This window comes from Phoxinus phoxinus (genome assembly GCF_949152265.1).
Source record: "Phoxinus phoxinus genome assembly, chromosome: 19".
NCBI classification, from domain to species: Eukaryota; Metazoa; Chordata; class Actinopteri; order Cypriniformes; family Leuciscidae; genus Phoxinus; species Phoxinus phoxinus.
The window spans coordinates 18,326,493-18,352,303 of record NC_136894.1 but is presented as its reverse complement, the minus strand read 5'-3'; the positions used below and the strand labels follow the sequence as shown (position 1 = coordinate 18,352,303).

Below are 25,811 nucleotides of genomic sequence, written 5' to 3'. Positions count from 1 at the left end.
AGTATTAATATAGTTTTAAAAGTAAAAAAAAATCATAATTTTAGCCACTAGATGGCTACGGAGCTCCACTATATGCTATTTGCTATTTGACTAACTGAAAAATATATTTTCACAAGTTTTTCCAGTTGGATTCATATCTAAATATTATTAAATCACAATTCTAACAATTAAAATGACTTTTTTGTCTAAGTTTAACATTTTTTTGTACTGAAAAAATAATAATTCTACGCTGGGTTATAGAAATATATAAAGAAAATAGACAAAAATCATCAAAATCAGAAACAACACAGAACACACATAGACAGAAATGAAGTGGCACACTTCTAACAGTGCTAAAAAACATTCACAATGCAAAATTATCATGCTCACACACACAGAAGAATACATTTGAGAGACTATGAAAACTGCTCTCTTATAATTTTTCACATAAAATAGTCCAAAATGCGGAACCACCACCAAAAAAAATTGACACATCGACAATGTGAACACACACACACACACACACACACACACACACACACACACACACACACACACACACACACACACACACACACACACACACACACACACACACACAAACACACACACACACACACACACACACACAGAGAGAGAGAGAGAGAGAAAGAGACAAAAGTTACTGCTTTATTTGCTCATTTGTTATGCTGTTCATGTTCATTGCATTTTGATGTCCATGTCATGTATTTGTACTCAATTTAAAATATAACTGTACATATCTGTTCTGTTACAGTTAGTAACTGAAGTGTAGATTACATTTGTACAATTATATGAAAAAAAGAAGATTGAAAAATAAATGATTAACTCTAAAAACTCAACTTTTATCTTTTTCAGATTTGATTCTAATCATAATGTAACATTATTGAAAAAAAAAAAATCTTTCAGTACAAAAAATGCAAAACTTTGACAAAAAAAGTCATTTTTATTGTTATAATTGGGATTTCATAATATTTAGATATGAATCCAACTGGAAAAACTTGTGAAAAAATATCTTTCAGTTAGTCAAATAGCAAATAGCATATAGTGGAGCTCTATAGCCATCTAGTGGCTAAAATTATAATTTTTTTTACTTTTAAAACTACATTTTCCAAAATATGGGCAAAAATGTTACACTGAACCATATAAAATTATCCATGTTAACCCCATAAATGAAATTGAGAAATTTGGGTCTTTTATAAAGGGAATTTTACATAAAACAGCTAATTTGTATAAAAACCTATTTAAAAAAGAAAAACTTTTTTTAATTTATTATAAATTTAAAATCTATCATAAATTATACATTTAAAATATATCATAAATCCTCCAAAAACTGCACAGTTGTGGAGTAAAAACATTAATAAACAGAGCAAAATTACATTTATAAAAAAAATTTGTTTATTCTGTTACAAAATGACATGTTATTGTCTGGGGTCCCTGGAGACCCCAAAGATCACGAGTGTCTACACAAATGAAAACCATCAGAGGGTTAAGTGTGTTCACAGCCATGAAAGTGTACTCTTTAAGTTCACTTATGTGGCCTTTCATTTCATTACTATAATAGTATATTACCTGAAACAATGGATAACCTGCTTGTACACAATGCATCAACACTGCGTACCCTGATATCATTAGCATTTCAATATACATGTATCATGTATGGATGTAGGCCTATGTCAATAATTATTTTTTGAAAACTGGGTGAGTTTTCCCTGGCCATGGTTGTCCTTCCTGCGATTCGATGAGAACGTAATAATTATAAAAGTCTCTCATTGAACAATGCGGTTTACTAGTCCGTCTGTCATGATAGCAGGGGGTGCAGCACTGACCACAGGTCAGATATTCACACAGAATAAAAAGCAGTGAGCTGAATGAATGCAGATAAAATGCTTTTTTGCTTTTAAAAACATGATACGTAGTGTAGTGGAATAGAGTGAAGGTTTTGAAACGCATTTCTAAAAGTTGAACTTCTTTGACATGAATTGTGCCTTAAATGTTCAAGACCACAGTATATGTTGATATAGAAAAACAATTTAAAAGCAGCAATACAAGAACCAAACAGAAAAACAGTACCTGCAGGTTGTTGATTTTAGATGTAATATCAAAGTTGTTCAGTGAAACTTCTGAACTGTTGTCTAACTTCTATACTTTATAATTGCAAATAAATGTTTATTATTATTTTTCTCTGTGCATAAAAACACACATGATTCTCACTATGATTGAGAATCGTCTCGGGTTACTTGACTGTAACCCTGTTCTCTGAAGAAGTGGGAACGAGATGCTGCACTTGATTTTAAGCTTTATGGGGAAAACGTCTCTGGTTACGACTGTAACGTTTTCAGAGACCCTGCGTCGTTGAAAACGACTCTTTGGGGACGCTCCCTTAGTGTGCGTCTCTGAAGTATGAATGAAACTAATCTACTAAACTAAACTAAACTAGAGTGAAACTGATCTCAGGCACTTAGCTAGGACGAGAGCACATGTGAGCCAGGCGTACTAGGGAGGTGCAGACTATAAAACCTGATAAAAGTGTGCGGGGTAGCCCAACCGGCTGCCTCACAGATCTCCTGGAGGGACACTCCCGAGAGGAGGGCCCTAGAGGACGCAATGCCTCTAGTAGAATGAGCCCTGACGGCCAAAGGTGAAGGCAAATTGTGCACCTTGTAGGCCGAAGTAATAGCCTGAACAATCCAATTGCTATTATCCAATCCACACTTTGTTTGGATGCCGGGAGCCCCTTTTTAGGTGACCCAAAACACACTAACAGTTGGTCCGACCTCCTCCAAGAAGAGGACCTCTCAAGGTAAACACTCAAGGCTCTAATCGGGCAGAGCAAGTGAAGCCTCTCCTCCTCCACCTCATGTGTCGGTAGAAGATAAAAAGCTTGCAGGACCGTGGACCGTGCCACGTTAGAAGGTACTTTAGGCACGTAGCCAGGTCTCGGGTGCATGATGGCCTTAACTCTGCCTGGGGCAAACTCCAAGCAGGCTGGCGTTACTGCCAGGGCAAGATCTTACACCCTCTTAAGAGAAGTAATAGCTAAAAGAAAGGCAATCTTGAATGTAAGGTCCTTGGGCGAAGTCGACTGAAGGGGTTCGAAGGGAGCCAGGGATAGCCCTTCGAGAACCACTGCCAGGTCCCAGGATGGAACCCTGGACCTGATTGTCGGTCTCATCCTCCCATGTACCACGGAGAAAACGTATGACCAGTTGGTGCCTCCCCAGAAGCCCATCACTCAGTGGTGCATGGAAAGCCGCAATGGCAGCCACGTACACCTTCAGTGTGGACGGGGAGAGACCCGCGGAGAAACGATCTTGGAGAAAGTCCAGAACTGAAGCCACTGGGCAGTTAACTGGATCTAACTCATGTTCTCTACACCAAGTGGAAAAGACATTCCACTTGAGGCCATATAATCACCTAGTAGACGGAGTCCTAGAGCTAAGTATGGTTTCAACCACCCCGGCTGATAGACCAGCATCTAGGTACTGAGCCCCCTCAGGGCCCAGACCCACAATTTCCACAGCTCTGGCCGAGGGTGGAATATTGTTCCCTCCGCCTGAGACAACAGATCCCTCCTCAGAGGAATCTGCCATGGCAGAGCTATCAGGAGTGAAATTATGTCTGAAAACCATATTCGGGCCGGCCACAACGGGGCTACCAGTAGAAGACCAATGCCCTCCTGACGGACCCTCTCTAGGACTCCCGGGAGCAGAGCGATCGGGGGAAAAGCGTAAAGGGCGAAGCCTCGGCCAGGCCTATACCATGGCATCCAACCCCAGTGGGGCTGGATGAGTGAAGGAGAACCAAAGAGGACAGTGGGACGTCTCTCGAGACGCAAACTGATCCACTTCCATTGGTCCAAACCTCTGCCATATCAACTTCACCACCTCTGGGTGAAGTCTCCATTCCCCGGGCCTCAGCCCCTGCCTCGACAAGATGTCTGCTCCCTGATTCTGAACCCCTGGGATATATATTGCTCTGATAGATCATATTTTCCCCTGGGACCATAGGATAATCTGATGCGCCAGTCTGGATAGAGGGCGTGATCTGAGTCCCCCTTGTCGGTTCAGATAAGCTACCACTGATGTATTGTCTGAACGTATCAGGATGTGATAACCCTTGATGTCTGGGGGGAAGCTCCTCAGAGCCCTGAACACAGCCAACATTTCTAAGCAATTTATATGCCAAGAAAGATGATGGTCCTGCCACAGACCCCTGGCAAAGCGGCCGTCCATGACCGCGCCCCAGCCAGTGAGGAAGGCGTCCGTCGAAGCGGATTTCCGGCGACATGACGCTCCTAACACTGGCCCTTGGGACAGGAACCAAGGTTTCTTCCATATTGATATGGAACGAAGGCATCTGCGCGTAAACCTGATTATACGGAACGGATTCCCCCTCGGGGAAAACCCTTTGGTTTTCAGCCACCACTGAAGGGGCCTCATGTGTAGAAAGCCCAAAGGAATTATGTTGGATGCCGCTGCCATGAGGCCCAGCAGTCTTTGAAATCGCTTTACAGTGATGGCTTGGCCTAGCTTTATCACAGACACCATGGCCAGGATTGGTTCGACACGCGCGGGAGACATATGTGCCCGCATCGTAACCAAATCCCATACCACGCCCAGAAACATCGTTTTCTGAGCTGGTTCCAACACGCTTTTCTTCGTGTTGAGCCTTAACCCCAGGTTCTGAATGTGGCCAAGGACGACATCTCGATGCCGAACTGCTATTTCCCGAGCCCAGCCCAGCCCAGCCCTCAGAGGTCCTACCATTTCGGTTAGGACCTCTTTCCCGAAGCCCTCTTCGCCTGAAGGACGGCCCTCAGGTCGCCCTTCTGGTTAGAGGACTTCGATTGAGAGCGTTTCCTCTGTTGCCAAGCTCCCGGAGGAGGGGCTCTAGAGGAAACGCTCTCTCTCTGTTCCTGGTGGTGGGAACTAGTTGAGCCCTCCTAGACCCAGATTTTGAGCGGCGAGGGAAATACTGCTGGAACGCCACTGATTGCTTTTTCGCCTCCTGAAACCTGTCGACGACAGTAGTGACTGCGTCGCCGAACAAGACAGAAGGCGATAGCAGTGCGTCCAGCAGAAAAGCTTTATCCTTCTCTTTAATGCCTGACAGATTTAGCCACAGATGTCTCTCCGTGGCCACCATAGCTGCCATAGAGCGGCCAATAGCACGTGCCGTCTCTTTAGTGGCCCGGAGAGATAAATCTGTGGCTCTTCTCAATTCCACAATATCCGAAGGTGACGGTCTCTCGCCCTCATCCAGGTCTTTGAGGAGGTCAGCCTGATACGCCTGCAAAATCGCAATTGAGTGCAGAGACGTACCAGCCTGACCAGCCGCCATATAAGCCCGGCCAACCAGTGCAGAGGTGTCCCTGCACGGTTTGCTGGGCAGCCCCGGGGTTTTAAGCGAAGATGCCGCTTCAGGAGAAATATAGCTCGCTAAGGCTTCCTCCATCGGCGGCATCTTGCCATATCCCATCTCTCGCACCCACCACATTACTATAATAATAATAATAATTGGGTGATGAGATACGAAAAGAGTGGGGGTTTTCCCAGGATCTGGAGATCTTTTTGTGAAGATCTGGGAAAAACGGCAAACCCCGGCGCTGAGGTTGTGAACGGTGCTGCAGGAATCTCTCGTCTAGCTTGCTTTGACAAGGATCATCCTGCTTATTTTGTGGCCAGCTGATGTTGAGTCTGGCCACAGCACGCGTCTCAACCTCCACTAGCTCCTCCAAAGCGGGAACATGAGCCGGCGAGTATGACTCATGTTCCTCGCTGCCGATGCTGAGCACATCCACTTCCTCGGAAGCAGACAGCTCGAGCATCGGGCGCTCGTCGCGGGCTTCTGCACCGTGAGCGAGCGCTACAGAACCTTCAGATGAAGAACAAGAAAGTACCTCAGCAGTCTCGTTCCCCTCTGTAAGATCCTTTTGCGATCCCCACGATCTAAGCCGCCGCGCGCCTCAACGGACGTGGGACCCGAACCGCGGGGATCGCGAGCCTGGCCATCATCATTGAAAATGGCCAAGCGGGAGCGCAGCACTCTAATGGGAAGTGCTTCACAGTGTTCACAGGCAGCTCCCTCGAGAGCTGCCTGTGCATACTGCGCTCCCAAACAATACACACACATTAAATGCATGTCCCTAACCGTGAGAAAACGAGGGCAGGGGTGCACACACTTTGTGTATTGTTCACTCGCCATGACAGGGATTTTTGTAACAGACAAACAACACCAAATAAGACAGACAGTTTTCACAAAGAACGCTTGCTGAAGAGCGAAAGCTAATGTGTGTGTGTGTGCCGGCGTGACTTTATACATCCGGTTATGCCGTCACATGTTACGTCATGACGCAACACCAATCAGGATTGGATTAGTTTCATTCATACTTCAGAGACGCACGCTAAGGGAGCGTCCCCAAAGAGTTGTTTTCAACGACGCAGTGCGAGTTCCCTACGAAAGGGAACAGTCTACGTTTGACCGGTTGTAAACGTGTGGCAAACACGCCAAGCGCAATGGGGACAGATAATACCAACGTCACCGCACTGGAAGCCCCTGGACCCCTCAAGGTTGTGTAGTGTGTGCGCACAAACACGAGAAGGGCCTCAGACATGAGCTTGGGATGTCGACTCAAGGACGTGTAAGCTTGGAGTAACGTGAACATCCAAACTATAGAATCTATAAATGTGTGCAGAGACGACCAGCCTGCTGCATCACATACTTGCTGCAAGGGGGTGTCTCTTGCTAAAGCCCTGGAGGATGCAACCCCCCTGGTAGAATGCTTAACTGTGCACCTCATAGGCTAGAGCAATAGTATCCCTCACCCAATACGACATAGTTTGCTTTGTGGTGACCGCCCCCGTTGTTATGGCCCCCAGAACAAATTAACAGCTGCTCTGACTTATGCCACTGGCTAGTGCCGTGGATGTTAATCTGAAGAGCATGAACTGATCAACCAAATATCAACCAGAAAAGTAAAAACGTTCTGGATAAAGGGCTGAATATAGTTATTTTCATATTAGAGCAGTTTCAACAAACAGTTTCCCAGCCAGATCTACTCGCGATATGCGAAACGAGCGCAAAGCACTTTAATGGAGAGCAACTCACAGTGCTTGTAATCGCCATTCTCTCGACATGATTCAAGATCAGTTTTTTTTAAATACACTTTATAAAAATACATCCAATACAGACTTCTTTTTCACAAGGGATTTAAAAACAAAACATAAACATTGTATTAGGCTGTTGTTAACGTATTATTAAATTCTTGAGAAAAACATTAAGGTAAAGGCTTATTTCAAGGTGATTCAAAGTAGTTTGAAAACAGAGCTGCACAATTAATAAAAATAAAATCACAATTATGATATGATATGATATAGGTTGGAGATGAAATGTGCAGGACAGTCGATCGACAGGAGCAGGATTGGGCACCCCTACACCCACAAATACAGTTTAAGCCAGTGACAGAGTGCAATATGTGCCCAATCCATACAAACTCCACCTCAGAAGGAGTTTTTGTTATAAAACCACAGTGCGTTTGCTTATAACTTGGATTGTGAACACAAAACACATCCAAGGAAAAGATGCCAGCAAGTCATTCTCAATTCAAAGTTTTTTTTCTTCTTAATCTCTCAAAGTTTTTGAAAACTTGTGAGGGAGTGCAAGTTTAAAGCAACATAAAGCAAGACAGAGGACACATGTCAGAAAGATGCCAATGTCAAAAAGGATTACAGAGTCAAAGCAAACAGACCGCAGCAAGTCTGGCGCTTTATGGCTTAGCTTGAGATGTGTCTTTTCTGTATGCATATGCATACAAGTATGCTCAGCCATATGTTTTCCTCACCAATTCAAATCAGATCTCCTACCCATTATCAAACAAAGTATGCTAATGGAAAAGAGCAGATGAGAAAAGGAGAAAGCCATATGCATCAGTTGTGCCTTTGGGCTTGACTCACAATCTTCTCGGCTTTGTTTGGAAGTCGGCAGACAGAGAATTGGGAATCATATGCATTATGGAACAACAATTTGGATAGTTAAAAGACATTTGAACAACAAAGGATTTAAGAGCATGTGTATATAGACCTACAATAATAATAAAAAAAGACTACAGACACATTTTATTTATATGTTAATTTCCAATAACACACGTATACTTACCCATTTTCACCTATACTCAGCAGATTTTTTGAGCAGTCAAATACACATCCCTGTTTAAAATACACACTTATATCAAAAAGACGTGCTGCATGGAGTGCAGTGTCTCATGAAACAGAAGTAGATGATGCATTTAACACTTCCATTTATTTATAATTTATTTAAAACAGAAGCCTTGGAGAGTGACATATCTCACTGCCTATATATTCACTGCAGGCTTAAAATCTAGTGTGACCACCCCATGATGTATTAGTGATGCTTACGTGTGGTTATAAATTTCTCTGCCTTTGTGATTTTACCAGCATCTAAACATGAAGTTTTCCTAACTTTTCTATATATTGTAATCATTATGTTCACAACTTGTAACTAATTACTTTAATGAGCTCGTTGTTTCGGCCTAAAATTTCTACATGATTTTAGCTAACTGCGTGATTTTTATATGTACATTTCTGAAATTCAACTTGGACACAGTCTGATAACAGATCACTTTAAATTGTAATGTAGTGATGCATTTTCTGTAAAGCTGCTTGAAACAATATGTATTGTGAAAAGCGCTATACAAATAAGTCAATTGAACTGAATTACCAATTAGCATTTTTATTTGACAATGAAAGATGGCTCTGTACTTTGAACTTGAAACTAGTGTGTGTGTGTGTGTGTGTGTGTGTGTGTGTTTTAGACCCAGTGGCTATAGAGCACCCTTGACTTGCCTATTATTCCGTGAAGTTCATCCTTAGAACAAGTCCTTTACAATGCTGTGCCCAGAGGGACGTTACTGTATTTGACACAGAAATATTCTATAATCCTTATTCTAATCCTTTGAAGCTGTTAATGTCACCCTTTTAAAGGAAATCTGGCCTGGGTATGCTATTTTTGCTTCCCTTTCTCTCTCACCACATGGTCCAGAATGAGTGTGTATGAATGTGTAAGTCTAATAATCACTATATTCATCTTATTTTCAAGTAGGGTTGTAAGATTATTTTGATTATATATTTATTGATTATCAACTTGGAATGATGGGTTGCAGGAATGATGGATCCTATCCCAGCTTCCAAGGCTGCAGTCCATCACAGTGCTCATACACACATCAACACGCATACACACCTATGGACAACTTAGGCCACATTTACACATAGCCGGGTATTTAGAGAAACTAATATTCCCCCCGAAACGAATAACAAGTGACTTCCTGTTCACGGCGCTCCCATGACGTTAAGCATTTTCTGGCGCATAATGTGACGTTTGAGAACCTAAAACCCTGTTTCTCCCAGTTGACACGGCAAAACATACCCGGCATTATCAGAAATCTCCACTTTGACCAGAGTTTTGAGAAATAATAGTTTTTTGTGATAAAAACTGTGTTTTTGTGTAAATGAGAGGCCAAACCGCAGGGAAATATTTGCGCCTTCCCTTCGTGTAAACGGGGCCTTAGTGTCTACAATTCACCTAACCTGCGTGTCTTTTTGGATTGGGGGAAATCGGAGCACTGGGAGAACATACAAACACAAAAAGGTCTCCACACTCAAACGGGACCTTCTTGTTCTTCATCATTAATTGAATGAATAAGTCTACACACTTTGTATTTTATTTAAAAAATGTATTCTATATCAAGTGCTCTCCTGTGCAGTGAGCAATTTGCAAATGTTCCTATTGTATGAAAGTATAATCAATGCAACACATTATGTCTAAACATTTTAATGTTAAAAAAATAAATGTTAAAAAATAAGTGTTTTAGTATACTGTATACAAGTATACCAGTATACAGTTGTAAATAATCAGTTTACTTCCTTAAATTAAAGATAAAGAAAAAAATCACATGATTCCCCAACTAATTATGTTCCTGTCATTATTATTATTACTTTTTTAAGTAAATGCAATAGACTCATTATAGCCCTATTACAGTTACTGTGATTACTGTATACACAATTGTATATACATTGTATACAGTTTTTATACACACCTAAAAAACAGACATTAGTGAAATCTAATGTTATTTGAAATTTAAACAACAGTAAAATATAAAGTCTGCTCCCTAAAAAGTCCCACAATGAAAACCAGGGAGCATCGATGCTCACTATATTCCCTTAGCAGAAGTTCTGAAGCACGAAACATAAATCACATGAGCCAACTCACTAGACGTGAAAGATGTTTTTTAATTATTATTATTATTATTAGAATATAATTATTTTCCAGCATAAACATACATCACTATGGTTACTTATGAACATAATCCAGCTAACATTTAACATTTTCTTTACAGCTGAAATGTTGCATTTATACGTAACCAGCAAAACATTTATCATAATGTACTTTAAATAACATTAAAAAGACCAGCCCTGACCTGCATCTCAAGTTTTTAACCGCAAAAATCAATTCTGTGTGAATGGCCTGTAACTGATTGAAAGATAAACACTGCATTCTTATTTCAGTGTATTTAAGCTGACAGTTTACATTCATCAAGCCAAAGAGGTAAATTACCCATCTTAGTGGCGGCCGGCCAAATGACACTTTAAAATCAATCAGAGCTATAGAATTGTATATTAATATTTACAAGTAAACAACAGGATACATATTCACAAAGATACTCCCCGCAATTCTCACCTAGAAAGCATGCAAATATTTCTGCCTGGTTTCGCATGTGTGATTGTCGGCCTCTGCTTTTCACACTGCATCGTTACTTTCAGCTAATAATATCCTGGGGCGGATCTACATGGCACAGAGCCTCACTAAATTCTGATTGGCCACCCCGCATAGGATACTATTACTTAGCTACTCAACAATTAAATTAAATACGTGGACACTAAATATTAATATACACTAAATATAAAAGTAGCTTTACGTTAAAACGGCTCAAACATGCATTTTAGTTTGGAACTAGGCTTAAGTCTAGTCTGTGAAACTAGGGGTATGATTCTAATGGATTTACGGTATGGTGAAAATGCACTCTTTTAACAGCCTGAGTTATTTTAGTTTTATTGTGTTGTTTTAAGTGTCCTGTGATCACTGTAAATACATAGTATTTTATTCATTCTATTTCTGTTGTTTGTCTTCGTAAACACTCCCAACCTCACACTTAATCTTACAAATTTAGCTCCCACATGCACCGTGAATTATTTTTTTCCCCACTAATTTGTTTGTTCATACGGTGGCAACACTGCCCAGGCTTGTTGTTTTACAGTTGTTTCACAGTTCACTTGTTGTTTCAAAAGAAACCGATGAGATGGAACAACAACAATGACAAACTACTGGAGATGGCAACAAAAATATTTGTATACAATAACAAATACATTGATGAGTGCGTGTGTAAAGAGATTTAGAGATAACACCTCTTAGCTTAAACAAGTAGCTATACATTTGTATCATAATAACTTAATAACATAATAACATAAATAAATAGAGCATATGAGCTGTGTGTCATCTGAAGGTTTTAGATCCAGTTTTTGCCATACACTGGAGCTGTTCTCATCAGTTTTATGGTCTGTGTGCGACTCAAATGCTCTGCTCTCGCTCGGGTATAAAATTTGAGCCACAAATGTAGGCTGTTGTGTGGACAGGACATTTTGAAGAAAATGCAGTTGTCAATCCCAAAAACGTTGATAGTGTTGTGTTATAGTGTTGATAGCATGGCACAAGAGTGTATTCATGTTGAGAAATCCTGCAAGAACCTGTGAGACCTGCATTACTCCACAATCAAACTTTCAGACAGCATTAAACAAGATAATTTAGCTTAGCCTGAAGCTCTACAGCACTCAGTCTAAATAATTTAACACAAATGGGTTTGAACCTTAGCTTGTTTAGTGGGCAGACCTGGGGCCAGGGTAGTAGAATGTGCAAGCCTGAAAACCTGAATATTTATTGTATGGGTTCCATTTGGATTGAATAGCATGTTTACCTTGCAGCCTTCACAAGCACTGACACCATAGTGGTACCCCGAGGACTTGTCCTGGCAGACAAAGCATGGTTTGTAGACACGAGGAGGGGGAAGAGGTGATGGAGGGCTGGGGACCAACTCCTCAGAACTGGTGCTCTGAGTTTCAATGGCTGTAGGGGGAGAAAGAGACAAGAAACATGACCGATTATGATTGAGATGAAAACTGACTTCAGACATGATTTAAGACTTGTAGCAGTAGCTGTCTTTCAGGGTCTGCGATCGATTGCTCCTGTCTGCCTCGCTGTGACTGCTGCTGCTGTGAGTTGGTTTGTGGCTGTAAGCTTCGTCTAAGCCTCGTATTAGCTTCGTATTTCTTTCTGTTTTTAACCATTATTTACTATAATTTCTAGTTGTTTATACTACTAAATACAGCTAACCCAACATCACACATTAACCTGACATCGCTAGCTTCCGTTACTACTAGCACAACACGCTAGTAATTCGCTAGCCTCAACGCGCCACCAGTGCGCTCAATTATTTATTTATTTATTTTTCTCTCGTGCGCCCGCGCCTTTGAGTTCATCAAAAGCCCAAGTGAGTAAGAATGAGTCAACAAACACGGTGAGTAATGACTTCTCCTGTTATTATCACTTGCACTTCATGTCACATGTTTAGCATAGCCTTTTCTCTCTGCAATATAGGATTTATATGTGATAAATGCAGGGAGACAGTCAGGCTGATGGAGAAGATTTAGAGACACGCATCCTAACTTTTGTTGAGGATAGTAAGAGTGAAAATTCCGGCCAGTTAATAATACCTAGAATATCAAAATCGACTGCTGGCGGTAGATCCTTTTCCTACTTAGCACCAAAACTTTGGAACAGTCTTCCTAACATTGTCCGGGAAGCAGACACACTCTGTCAGTTCAAATCTAGACTAAAAACACATCTCTTCGGCCTAGCATACACATAACACATTATAGACTTCTATAATTAGGCTGCATAGTTTAGAACAGCCGGGACCGGGAACACTTCCCGTAAATCCTGATGTACTTGGTGCATCATAAGAAGGATGGCGTCTACGCTAATATTAGTCTATCTGTCTATCCCGAGGTTTACCGCTGTCCACCGGAACCAGGCCGTATCCAGATCTGATGAAGGACCAGCGCCAGGACACGACGACGACGCTGACCTGAAGTGTCAACCAGTCTCTCCTCCTCTCCACTCCGACTTCACCCAACCGAAACTGGACAAATACTCTTATTCATTCTGACTTCTGACCTGTAATGCTCCTGAATCATAATCATACACTGTTCGCTCGTTGGCCAGAGGAGAACTGGCCCCCGACTGAGCCTGGGTTCTCTCAAGGTTTTTTTTTCCATTCTGTCACCTGATGGAGTTTTGGTTCCTTGCCGCTGTTGCCTTGCCTTCTGGCTTGCTTAGTTGGGGACATTTAATATTCAACAATATTATAGATCTGCCTTAAAGGTGGACGATGATGAAATTGTTTTTTGTATTATTTTCATGTTATCACTGTGAAGCTGCTTTGATACAATCTGTATTGTAAAAAGCACTATATAAATAAAGGTGACTTGACTTGACTTGACATAGTTTAGATCAGCTGAAACCAGGAACACTTCCCATAAATCCTGATGTGCTTGGTACATCATAAGAAGAATGGCGTCTACGCTAATATTAGTCTCTCTGTTTATCCCGAGGTTTACCGCAATCCGCCTGATCCAGGCTGTATCCGGATCTGATGAAGGACCTGCTCCTGGACAACGCAGTTCTGAAATGTAAACTAGTCTCTCCCCTGTGAAGGCCTCCCTGCCTTCCCTTTACCTCTGTACAAATAAAATATTGTTGGGATCATTTCGGTTCACGTGGCTATGTGTTACGGAAGCAGACGGACAACCAGGTAAGCAGTGATGTAATGTTTATTTATAACAGCAGAGTGTGAAGATGATTAACGTGCAGTATAAGGGGAGTATCAGAGTTCAGAGGTGCAGAGTTCTTGAGTGCAATACGTGAATGAATAATCGTTGTTTCTTTTGCAGGAATGGCGGGATGAGACTTCAGAGTGAATATGATCTTCGTATGAAGAGGATGACCGGCTGACAGCTCACACTCACACTCACGCACCACTGGATGGGACAGACAGGCTTACGGCTCGCACACCACTCGAGATGAGATCTGGACGGACAGGGGTAGACTGGAATCGTCGTAGAGAACTGGTAAGTAAACACAGGTAAATTTAGTAGTGAAACTCGCAGAGAGAAGCACTATGAGTCCGCTTCGAATTAACGAGCCCGGACAATGAGAGGTGCGTGAGGTGTGCTTATGAAGCAGTGGTGATTGATGGGGTGCAGGTGTGTCTTGTTAAAACTCAGGTGACTGTGATCGCTGGGTGATAGTGGTGGAAGAACCTGGCCAATCCGTGACACTATGCGGAAGCGATAACATTTTTTGTATTATACATTTTTCAAGGCTTGTACCTTGGAATTTATTTCATGGTTTGCGTTCTTTGCCGGATCGCATTAAGGGTTTTCTGTTAGAACGGTGTTGTGTTAGCGGTTGTGTTACCTTGTTTTTATTTTAACTATCTGCTCTGTAGCACTTTGAGATTGCTGTAATGTAAAGTGCAATACAAATAAAATGTATTATTATTATTATTATTATTAGCGGCTCCTAAGTTAATAACTAATGATCCTTGCGACGGAAGTGAATCAGTCAAATCTAACTTTAGCTGGACAATAACTTTATTCTAGAGCTGCTGTAAAGCCAAAACAATCACTGTCACTTTAATTTCCTATTATCACTGTAAAGCTGATTTGAAACAATCTATATTTTTAAAAGCGCTATATAAATTAAGGTGACTTGACTTGAAAGTTTACCTGAGTCTAATCTACAGCTCTGGTGCAAGTGAGAACCGAGTAAGCTGCTTCACTCTCTATAGGTAACAGCTGGTTTCTTAGACAATGACCTCAAATCTCTGACACTCACAACTGCCTTCACCACACAGGACACAAGTAGTTATTATGATGGGTTTATGTCAAAATGATTGATGGTTGATTGACAGGTTGACCTCTTGACCTTAGGGTTTCCCCTCCGCTCCGGTATAATATGTCATGTTTTTGACAGTTAGTTTGACCTATTGACCTAGCTAGCTATCGATCATGTGGTATTGACAGAAGCTTTGGGCTTTTGAAGTGGGTATAATGCATGTGTACGCTTAGGAATTGTCACAATGAGCCCCACGTTCATCAGGTCAGCATTGAGAGCGATGCCAATTTCACCAAACAGATTCTCGCACAATACAAAGACGTGTTCAGTGACAAGCTCGGAAAACTCCCTATCACATTCTCTATGACACTGGATCCAACTGTACAACCAGTGATTCGTCCAGCACACCGCATCCCAGTGGCAAAATGGGATGCGAGTCAAAAAAACACGAGTCAAAGCCGAGCTTGTGTCACGGAACACACACAGGAGAGAGAGATCCAAATGCAATATTTATTTTAAGGTACTCCGTACTCACAAAACCAGTCCAGGCAAGGGTCAAAATCCAATAGGGCAATCCAAAGACACAAAACATGAACAAGAAACAGGCAGCAACAGGAACGGAAGTGTGGGGACATTAAACAAGGACTCCGTGACAAACACTGAAACAGACAGGGTATATATACACAAGTGCAAACAAGGTGACGAGAAACAGCTGAAGGAAATGAACAATCAGTGACAGACAGGATTATGGGAAATGTAGTGAAAATGCCTAGACACCGTGAAAACTGAGACCTCTAGTGTTAAACCCAGGGAACCACCAGACACTGTGACATAACCTCCCCTCTACGGAGCGGCTACCAGACGCTCCAAGACCACAAGAAACAAACAAAACCAGAGTCCAGGCAGGAGGTGGAAATGTGGAGGATCAGGGGGTGGGATGGGGGGCCAGGTCCATGGAGGGGAACAGGAACAAGGGGGAACGGCTTAAGCGGCGGCCAGGGCGAAACAGACAGTCCATCGGGCGGCCAGGGCGAAGCAGACAGTCCATCAGGTGGCCAGGGCGGAGACGACCCCTCGGGCGACCACGGCGGTGAAGACCCCTCGGGCGGCCACGGCGGTGAAGACCCCTCGGGAGGCCACGGCGGAGACGACCAGGGTGAAGACGACCACTCGGGCGGCCATGGCGGAGACGACCAGGGTGCAGACGACCCCTCGGGAGGCCACGGCGGAGACGACCAGGGTGAAGACGACCACTCGGGCGGCCATGACGGTGAAGACCAAGGCGGAACAGGAACAGACCCTGGCTCAGGAACAGTCACAGACACCACCGGCTCAGGAACTGGAACAGACACCACCGGCTCAGGAACTGCAACAGACACCACCGGCTCAGGAACTGCAACAGCAACAGACACCACCGGCTTAGGAACTGCAACAGCAACAGACACCACCGGCTCAGGAACTGCAACAGCAACAGACACCACCGGCTCAGGAACTGCAACAGACACCACCGGCTCAGGAACTGCAACAGACACCACCGGCTCAGGAACTGGAACAGACACCACCGGCTCAGGCTCAGGAAATGGAACAGACACCACCAGCTCAGGCTCAGGAACAGACACAGGCTCAGGCTCAGACACCACCGGCTCAGGCACTGGAACAGACACCACCGGCTCAGGCACTAGAAACAGACACCACCGGCTCAGGCACTGGAACAGACACCACCGGCTCAGGCTCAGGAAATGGAACAGACAGCACCGGCTCAGGCTCAGGAACAGACACAGGCTCAGACACCACCGGCTCAGGCACTGGAACAGACACCACCGGCTCAGGAACAGACACCACTGGCTCGGCAACGGCCATCTTGTCTGAAGACACAGGTTCGGTGGCGATCATCTTCTCCGAAGACACAGGCTCGGCAGATGTGACGTGAACAGTCTCGGCTGCGGCCATCTTGTCCGAAGACACAGGCTCGGCAGGCGTGACGTGAACAGGCTTGGCAGCCATCTTGTCCGAAGACACAGGCTCGGCAGACGTGACGTGAACAGGCTCTGGATCGGCAGACGTGCTGTGCCTCCTCCAAGCATGCAGTACTGCCACAGCATAAAAAAGGAAGACAGCCCTCCTTACCGTGGCCGGACTGATGGTGGGTATCTCCGGAACGCTCTCTGGGATGACAGTGGGCTGCACTGGAACAACCACCGGAACGACAGCGGCCTGCACGGGCACGGCCTCCGGGAAGACAGCGGGCTGCTCGGGGACGACCTCCAGGATGACAGCGGGCTGTACTGGAACGACCACCGGGATGTCAGCGGACTGTACCGGAACGGTCTCCGGGACAACAGTGGGTTGTTCGGGAACGTCAGGAGTGCAGGAAGCTCTCCCTCTCCTCCTCCTCTGCCGCCTCTGATGGCGACAGGCAGGCTCTGGACTGGATGGGATCGGCGGCGGATGGAAGTCTGGGCTGGACCTCACCACCTCAGGTTCCATGGAGGATCGAGGTGGAGAGTGATACCTGGACTCCCCTCTAGTACCTCCTCTCCTATGACCTCCGCGGGTCCCAGAATATTTTGCCAGCCGGGTTCCCTCAAACGATACTCTGGGATGATCTGAAGGGTGTGTGGAAGCTTTCTTTAAATCAGCTTCCTCAGTCAATCGGGCCCACAGGGCAAAACACTCAAAGATGTTCATACGAGGAGGAATCTCTTTAGGTTGAGAATTCCCCCTCTCAGTGGCTGGATATTTAGGAGACCCCATACCGCTGGATCTCTGCATGACGGAGTCCTTCTGTCACGGAACACACACAGGAGAGAGAGATCCAAATGCAATATTTATTTTAGGGTAATCCGTACTCACAAAACCAGTCCAGGCAAGGGTCAAAATCCAATAGGGCAATCCAAAGACACAAAACATGAACAAGAAACAGGCAGCAACAGGAACGGAAGTTTGGGGACATTAAACAAGGACTCCGTGACAAACACTGAAACAGACAGGGTATATATACACAAGTGCAAACAAGGTGACGAGAAACAGCTGAAGGAAATGAACAATCAGTGACAGACAGGATTATGGGAAATGTAGTGAAAATGCCTAGAAACCTTGAAAACTGAGACCTCTAGTGTTAAACCCAGGGAACCACCAGACACTGTGACAGCTTGACAGCATGCAGAGTAAAGGTGTCATAACCACAGTTTCTGAACCTACTGACTGGGTTTCGTCCATGGTAGCAACACATAAAAAGTATAAACAGGAAATCAGACTGTGTATCAATCCAAAAGACCTCAACACTGCTCTGAAGAGACCCCATTATCCTATGCGCAGCGTTGAGGAAGTTGCCACCCAGATGTCAGGTGCTACAGTGTTCTCTGTGTTAGACGCAAAGAGCTCATTCAGACAAATACGTCTCGATGACAAGTCATCAATGCTGACCACATTCGGCACACCTTTCGGGTGCTACAGATTCCTTTGCATGCCATTTGGCTCAGCAAGCGAAGTTTTCCAGCGCTCAATCGAACAGCTGTTTGCAGGATATCCGTGCACTATAATAGTGGACGACATCATCATAAGAGGTTGTGATGCTACAGAACACGACGCTAACCTAAAACAAGTGCTCGACCGGGCCCGAGAGATAAACCTCAGGCTGAACAGTTTCAAATGCAAGTTCCGCCTGGATCAGGTCTGTTATGTGGGTCACATATTTACAAAGGAGGGCCTCAAAGCCGACCCTGCCAAGACTGTGGCAATCACAGCTATGCCAGTCCCTCAGGACACCAGAGACATGTTGTCCGTGCGGACCAGTACGTGGTGGCCTCGCAGAGATGGGAGGAAGTAGGGCTGGGTGATATGGCCCAAAAAATTTATCACGATATTTTTTTTATATCAGCCGATATCGATAATTAACACGATAAATGCCTAATCTTTATTTCTTTCAAGTTTAAAGCCAGATTTTTGCCCCTAAGTGAAAGTTAGGAGCAAAAAGAAACCAGACCGTTAACTGTGTTTTTAAACTACTCTTTATTGTCAAAACACATCATGACAAACACTTGCCAAACAGGTGAACATTCACAAATCTGAGGTAGAACATTCAAACATTTGTCATTTTTCCTTAACAAAATAAATATCTTAATAGAAAAATATATATTTTTTAGTTTCTGCATGTGCTAATTTTTATTTGGTAAAATGTAATATTCTGACTGTTTTGAGTTTTATTAATATTCATTCATTCATTATTTATTTATTTGTAGAGCACATTTAAAAACAACCCATGGTTGACCAAAGTGCTGAACAGGACAAACTAATCAATACAAGGATATAGTAAAATTGCAAGAGCAGTCAATATGATTACAGGCATACTAAAATAAATAACACATAGAATAAATACAGTTACAGGTTAAGAAAGTAGATTAAGGATCAGCATTAAGAAAGTGTCTTTTAAGCTTTGATTTGAAAGTGGCAACTGACGACTCTATTCTAATTGATAATGGTAGGCTATTTCAAAGGCTCGGTCACCTCGATGTTTCAGTCTCGAGCGACGTACAGAGAGCAATCCAAGGTTACTAGACCTAAGTGACCTGGGTGGGTTGTGGTAGTGTAATAGGTCCGATAGGTACCCCGGTGCTGGGCCGTGTAATGATTTAAAAACAAAAATTTAATTTTTTAACTCTTTTTAAAATTTTCTTTCTGACTGGTATCCAATTTAGAGAGGTTAGGATAGGCGTAATGTGATCGAACTTTCGACTACCAGTCAACAGCCTGGCAGCAGCATTTTGTACTAATTGTAGGCGCCCAATTGATGATTGGTTAGCTCCAAAATAAAGTGAATTACAATATTCTAGTCGTGAAGTGATAAATGCATGAATGACTATTTCGAAATTCTTAGAAGAGAGAAAAGATTTTACTTAGAAAGAAACAGGATTTAACAACATAGTTAATTTGTTGATCAAACTTAAGGCATGAATCGAACAGGAAACCTAGATTTTTTGCTGATGAAGTAACATAAGGATTTAACTCATCAAGATCTTAAGTACCGGAGTCATAGCGATCATTTGGTCCACACAGTATTACTTCAGTTTTGTTTTCATTAAGAGCTAAAAAAATTTGTGTAAGCCATAGCTTCACTTCCTGAAAACAGGCAAGGAGGACTGAAGGACTAAATTAACAATTGGTCATCCAGCATCATGCATTTAGATCATGATAACCACAGATAAAACCAGGCATAGCCTACAGCACCTCACTATCATGGCAACATGTTACTTTATGGTTTCTATGGTATTTATAAAAAAACAGTAGCCTAAATAAAATAGGCCTGTGACGGCTGTTAGAGCGCGATCTAGGGCGGCCGCCCTGTCATCGCTGCGAAGATGGCGGAGGCTGGGACGGGCGCTGTGTGGAGCTTCGTGCAGGAGGCTGAGCTAAACTCACTCTTGTTTACTATATAAAAAAGAGTGAGTTCTCATTTCAGCTAATTATAGCTCGTTATCTTTTAATGTGACCACGCCCACGGAGAGCGCGCGCTATTTAAACGCAAATAATCTGAGACAATACATGCAAAACGGCCACATCAGCTCGATAAAAAACACATCAAGTTTAATCAGATGAATGTAATATGTCGTCTTGCGAGGCTGTGAGGAATAATCCTGGGAAACTTGCCTTGGAGCAATGGATCCAGTTGAGGATTAGTAGTAAGTTTTTTTTTATAATTATATGCTTTGTTCTAATCGCAATATGGAATAGTGTCTGTAAACCGCAAAAAGACTGTTTAAATATGAATTGCGTTTCTGTGTGAGAATGAATGAACGGCACATATGCGCACAGTTATTACTAGTTGGATAGACTATAAAGTTTTTACTGTAAAATAGACATCAAATAAGCTTTTGTTAGCCAGTTTCTGCTCATATGTTAAATATGTTTGGGAGTTGATTTGATGGTAGACGACGCACTGCCTTAAGCTTGAAGCGGCAGGGGATGTAGATGATCTGATGAATTGTTGTTAAAGTGCCTCCTGGATATACTCCTCCATGGCCTTCAGTTCCGGGATGAACAGTGGATATAATCTGCCTTTGGGCAGAGTAGCCCCAGGTAGTAGGTTGATCCCATGGCCGATGTGGTGGAAATTGGGTTGTCAACCATTTACTTAAAATATCCTAGAATGTCTGGTATTCTGGAGGAATCTCCACCTTGTGATCCACCTCTGGACTCTCAACGGTGGTAGAGTTGATGGAGAGAGTTGGTTGTTCTGGAGTGGTGGATGAGAAAGGACGAGACTTTGAAGATCTTTGGACAGATAAGAGACAGGATAGAAAACAGGTATCACTCCATTGCAATACTTCCCATGTTCCAGTTGATATGTGGTTGATGTTGTGACATCCACAGGCATCCCAGGATTGAGACAAATGCGGAGGGTTTACAGGATATTTACAGTAGTACGGGACAAAGAGTTTACTTGAGGTGGAAGTTGAATAGTACTCACCGCTGGGTGTGGTGGTCGAACTGGACAGGCGGTGATGACATGTCCTTCTCTCCCACAGTAAAAACACAGTTGATTAATAATTCTTCACTGACACTCCGCATGTGTTAGGTGATAGGAGTCTATCTGCATGGGTTCACGCATGGGAAGGGCGACTAATGGTGCAGAGGACATTCAGTGGGATTTGAGAGAGAATAGGCGGTGAGATGTTGAGAAACTCGGATGGCCTTTTCACGAGTTCACACTTACAAATAAGTCAGATGGAATAAATGGTATGCATATTTGGCGTGCTGTCCGAGGAGAGGGCTCCGGGCTCGGTATTCGGCCCGAACCCAGAGTACTCCCCCCGTATTCCTGGCTGTAAAAGAGAGCCAAGGGTGAGGAGTCGGGGTGGTGGAGGGATGCTGGAAACTGTCAAGGAATGTTAGGTGAGTTGACAGAATGGATATATATGCTTCTTGTCATGCTGATTAGGGTAGACGTAATTGTTTGATGACAAGTAATTGCATTGGTTATCTGATTGTGCTCCTCCCTAACTTTGTTTATAAAACATCATTTGGATGCTCTATACCCATCGCGTCATCATATACAACCATCAGTTGACAGATATCAGCGTTGAGTCCCTGGCGAAAGGCGTGAGCAGTGCAATCTCATTCCAGCCGCTAGCGGTAACTAGAGTGCGGAACTGGAGAGCGCAAGCGCTGACGGAATTATTGGCTTGACGTAGGTTGAATAACTCGTCATAAACTGATAAATTCGAGGTGGTTTGTCCAAACACTTCTTTAAAGTGACTGTAAAAAGCTGACAGTGAAGTGATGATTGGGCCATTGGATTGCCACGGTGATTGAGCACACTGTAGCACGCATCCAGACATCAGCGAGATGACAAAGGCTACTCTGGTGCGATCGGTGGCGAACTGGTGAGACTGCATTTCAAAGTACAGGGAGCACTGTAACAGGAATCCGCTGCAATCCTCCGCCTGAGTGATTGACGTGTGGCTTGAACAACATCGGCGGGAACGGTAGGTGGGTTGTCTGACGTAGAAGGTTGAAGGGAAAGACGAACTGCGTGAACCAAATGTGCAAACGGATCGTTGGGACGATTCATTGCAGTCTCCGTGGGGCTCTGCATGTGGTCTGGTCTTTTTTCACGTTACAGAGAGAAGCAGACAGGTAATACATTCAAATATGATTTATTGAACAGAGGCATGGAGTGGAACAGCAGAGGAGACTGGTGAGTATGTATCGGAGAACCATAACTGGATGGTGAACTTAACTGAACATTAATCTCGATATCTTGATTGCAAATGATGGAAGAGGATTCGACAGGCTGAAGGCAGTAGACATCAAGGTAAGTCCTTAAGGTAAGTAGGCAACGGTAAGTATCAGAGAGGAGTCTATAAAGACAAGACCAGACAAGGAAGAGAAGGAGAAGTGCCTCTTTATAGTGTGTGTAGATGATGATGAGCAGGTGCGGTGAATTAGAATTCCGGGGAGAGTGAACGAGTGGGCGGAGTGTGCTGATCTGGTGACTCCATGACCCTTTGATGCCATTGGCTTGGCTTGCTTAGTTGGGGAAATTAAATGTAACATTTATTTAATATTCAACAATCTGCCTGCATTGACACTATTATACAAGAACTGAACTGAGCTGGACGATAACATCACTGTTTACTCCAGAGGGGCTATATATCCCCTTAACGCCCACTGTCATAAATATGCGACAAACCGTTTGACTTAATCAACCAGCCGAGATAGCATCTGCATTCCCCCAATGCCGGTTAGTGCTTATTTGCTACGGACCTAGGAACCTTCGACAAGCACTTGTTTCTAGTGGGACCGCAAAGTGACGGACTTATTTCCTGTTTACATTTTACGCACGAGGATTACTCCGGTCGCGAGTCTGGAAAGTTTGATCCTGAGGTGTATACAAGGTAAGTTGTGCTAAGATAAAAATACTCACCTGCTTATTGTGTGCTTATACAATCGACGTAATGAGGTGAAATATGTGTGAAGTATTTGTTAAGTTATTGTAATATTTAGCTTTGTAGCATATTAGCGACAGTAGACCATAAGCCTAATGCTAACCAGCGCTATATAGAAAAACGCTTTTCGTGACAGCTTATCTAGGTAATCCTTTGTATTTTGCTTAGTTATTTTCAATAGTCTGTATACAGACACCATGCTGGGATACACCATGCTGGGAAATAAATACAAAAGCTATTTATTTTTATGCAGATCCGAATGAAACCTTCCGTGTTTTACCGCAAGCACGTAAATGTGCAACCTCACGTCAGAGCTCCTCCAGAGGAAAGTGAGGATAGTTTTCTCAGTGCAGGCAGCGATGAGGAATATATTCCCAAGCCAGGTGGATAGACTCAGTGCTACGTGGTATGGATATCGCCCTCAACCTCTCTGTTCTTCGCCTCCCAGTTCTTCCACAGAGCAGTCTCGCCAGCCGTTTCAATCCACAAAAAAATCTCCCGGTTCACCTCGACAGGAATAAGACGATCACAGCCACGACCCAACACAAGAGAGAACAACCAACGACCCACTCTCTTCTCCCCGCTTTGTTTTTATGTCTCCCTCGAGGCTCCGTGTCCCAATCACCAAACAGCCGCTTAATTTGCCGCACCTGCTGTCACTTCACCATCAGCGGCTGCTGTTGCTATGGCAGCGACGCACCCAAGGCTGGCTTGGTGTTCGCTTGAAATCGCTCCGGGTGGGAACGTCTCTCTGTGGCTTTTTCGTTCCGCCTCTGTTTCGTCACCTTGTGACAAATGGCTAGTGAATTTCGCCAGTTTATCCATAGATTATCCATAGATTTTCACATTTCTAAAAGTTAATGTTGACCCCTGCAGGTGTGAGGAGCAGCAGCAGTGAGGAGGAGGTTCAATACCAAGATGCGGGCAGTGCGGGCAGCGATGGTGAATGTGTTCCCGAGCCAGGGGATGAAGAGAGCAACAGGAGCAGCAGTGATAAGGAGGTTGATAGCACCAGTGCCCAAGCTGCAAGAAAGACACAAAAGAGACAAAACAAAGACAAAGTGGCGTGGAAGACGGTGAAACAGACTCAGAGCTCTACAAAAAAAGTGCCAGTGTGGGAAGGTGCTCTGCCAGTCAGTGACACAATCAAACAGCCAGTTGATTATTTCAGACAGTTTTCATGGGTGGTGTTGATGCACTTGATGCCCTAAACGCCTACTACCACATCCACATCAGGTCTAAGAAGTATTACCACCGATTCTTCTTTCACTTCGTGGACATGGTGGTTGTCAACGGCTGATTGCTCTATCGGCGTGATTGTGACAGTATGAATGTTCCACGGAAGAAGCAGAAAGACTTGCTGGCTTTCAAGCTTTCCATTGCACAGGCCCTGTGCATGCAAGGCAAAGATCTGTCAGGCAAAAAGAGGGGCCGGCCTTCGTCTGACGTGGAGCGAGAGTTCAAGAAGAAGCGCAGGGGACCAACTAAGGCTATTCCCACACAAGATGTCCGTGCTGATGCTGTGGGTCACTGGCCGCAAATCGACAGTGTGCGGCAACGCTGCAAATTCCCTACGTGCACGGACCACACTAGCTTCAAGTGTACAAAATGTGATGTGAACTTGTGCCTAAACAAGAACAAAAACTGCTTCTGTGCATTCCACGAGTGAGAAAAACATTGTTACATTGTTGTGCGTGCGTGCATGCCTGAGTGTGTGTATGTATGCATGCATGCATGTGTGTCCACGTGTGCGTGAATGCGTGCATGTGTGTGTTTGTATGTATGCATGCATGTGTGTGTGTGTGTGCGTGCGTGCGTGCGTGCGTGAGTGTGTGTATGTATGTATGTATGCATGCATGCGCGCGTGTGTGTGTGTGTGTGTGTGTGTGTGGAGGTTAACCCTGGGGCTACCCAAGAGGTGTTTCACGGCCCCTGCTCCTTAAATAATTAAAGAGTGGAGTAGCATTGTTATGTTATATTGTTACATTGTTATAGTACAAAGAACTGCTTCTGTGCATTCCCTCTCATTCTTTCATGTTCAGCAACATACATTTGAAAACTTAATTTACAATTCAAATCAATCTACAATTTAAATTAATGCAATGTTTCCTATAGCCTTAACATTAACGTTTGTGTATATTGTGTTGGTGACATGAAAGTGGTCATAATTCTTATTATTAAATACCTGCTGTTGCAGATTTATATGAATAAGTAAAAAAAAAAGGTGGATAAATAAAACATTGTTTTTTTCACTGTTATTTTACTGTGTTTTTTGTTATCTTAATATTGACCATTGTGCCCGCTGTTGCAAATTTGCAACATACCAAATTGACCATTATG

At 43.6% G+C, this 25,811-nt stretch overlaps 1 protein-coding gene across 3 annotated transcripts in view; it reads right to left on the bottom strand.

Annotated features, from left to right (window-relative positions):
- The window catches only part of LOC306987071 (retinoic acid receptor beta-like), a 104,304-nt gene that overhangs the window by 32,741 nt on the left and 45,752 nt on the right, over positions 1–25,811 (bottom strand). For 2 of the 3 annotated variants that reach the window (XM_079591055.1, XM_079591054.1), the window contains exon 2: positions 12,044–12,192. In XM_079591055.1, the coding sequence (XP_079447181.1) occupies positions 12,044–12,192 (149 nt within the window). Of the gene's footprint in view, positions 1–12,043; positions 12,193–13,828; positions 14,253–25,811 lie in introns of those variants that run through there. The other variant, XR_013795083.1, reaches the window with a different exon arrangement.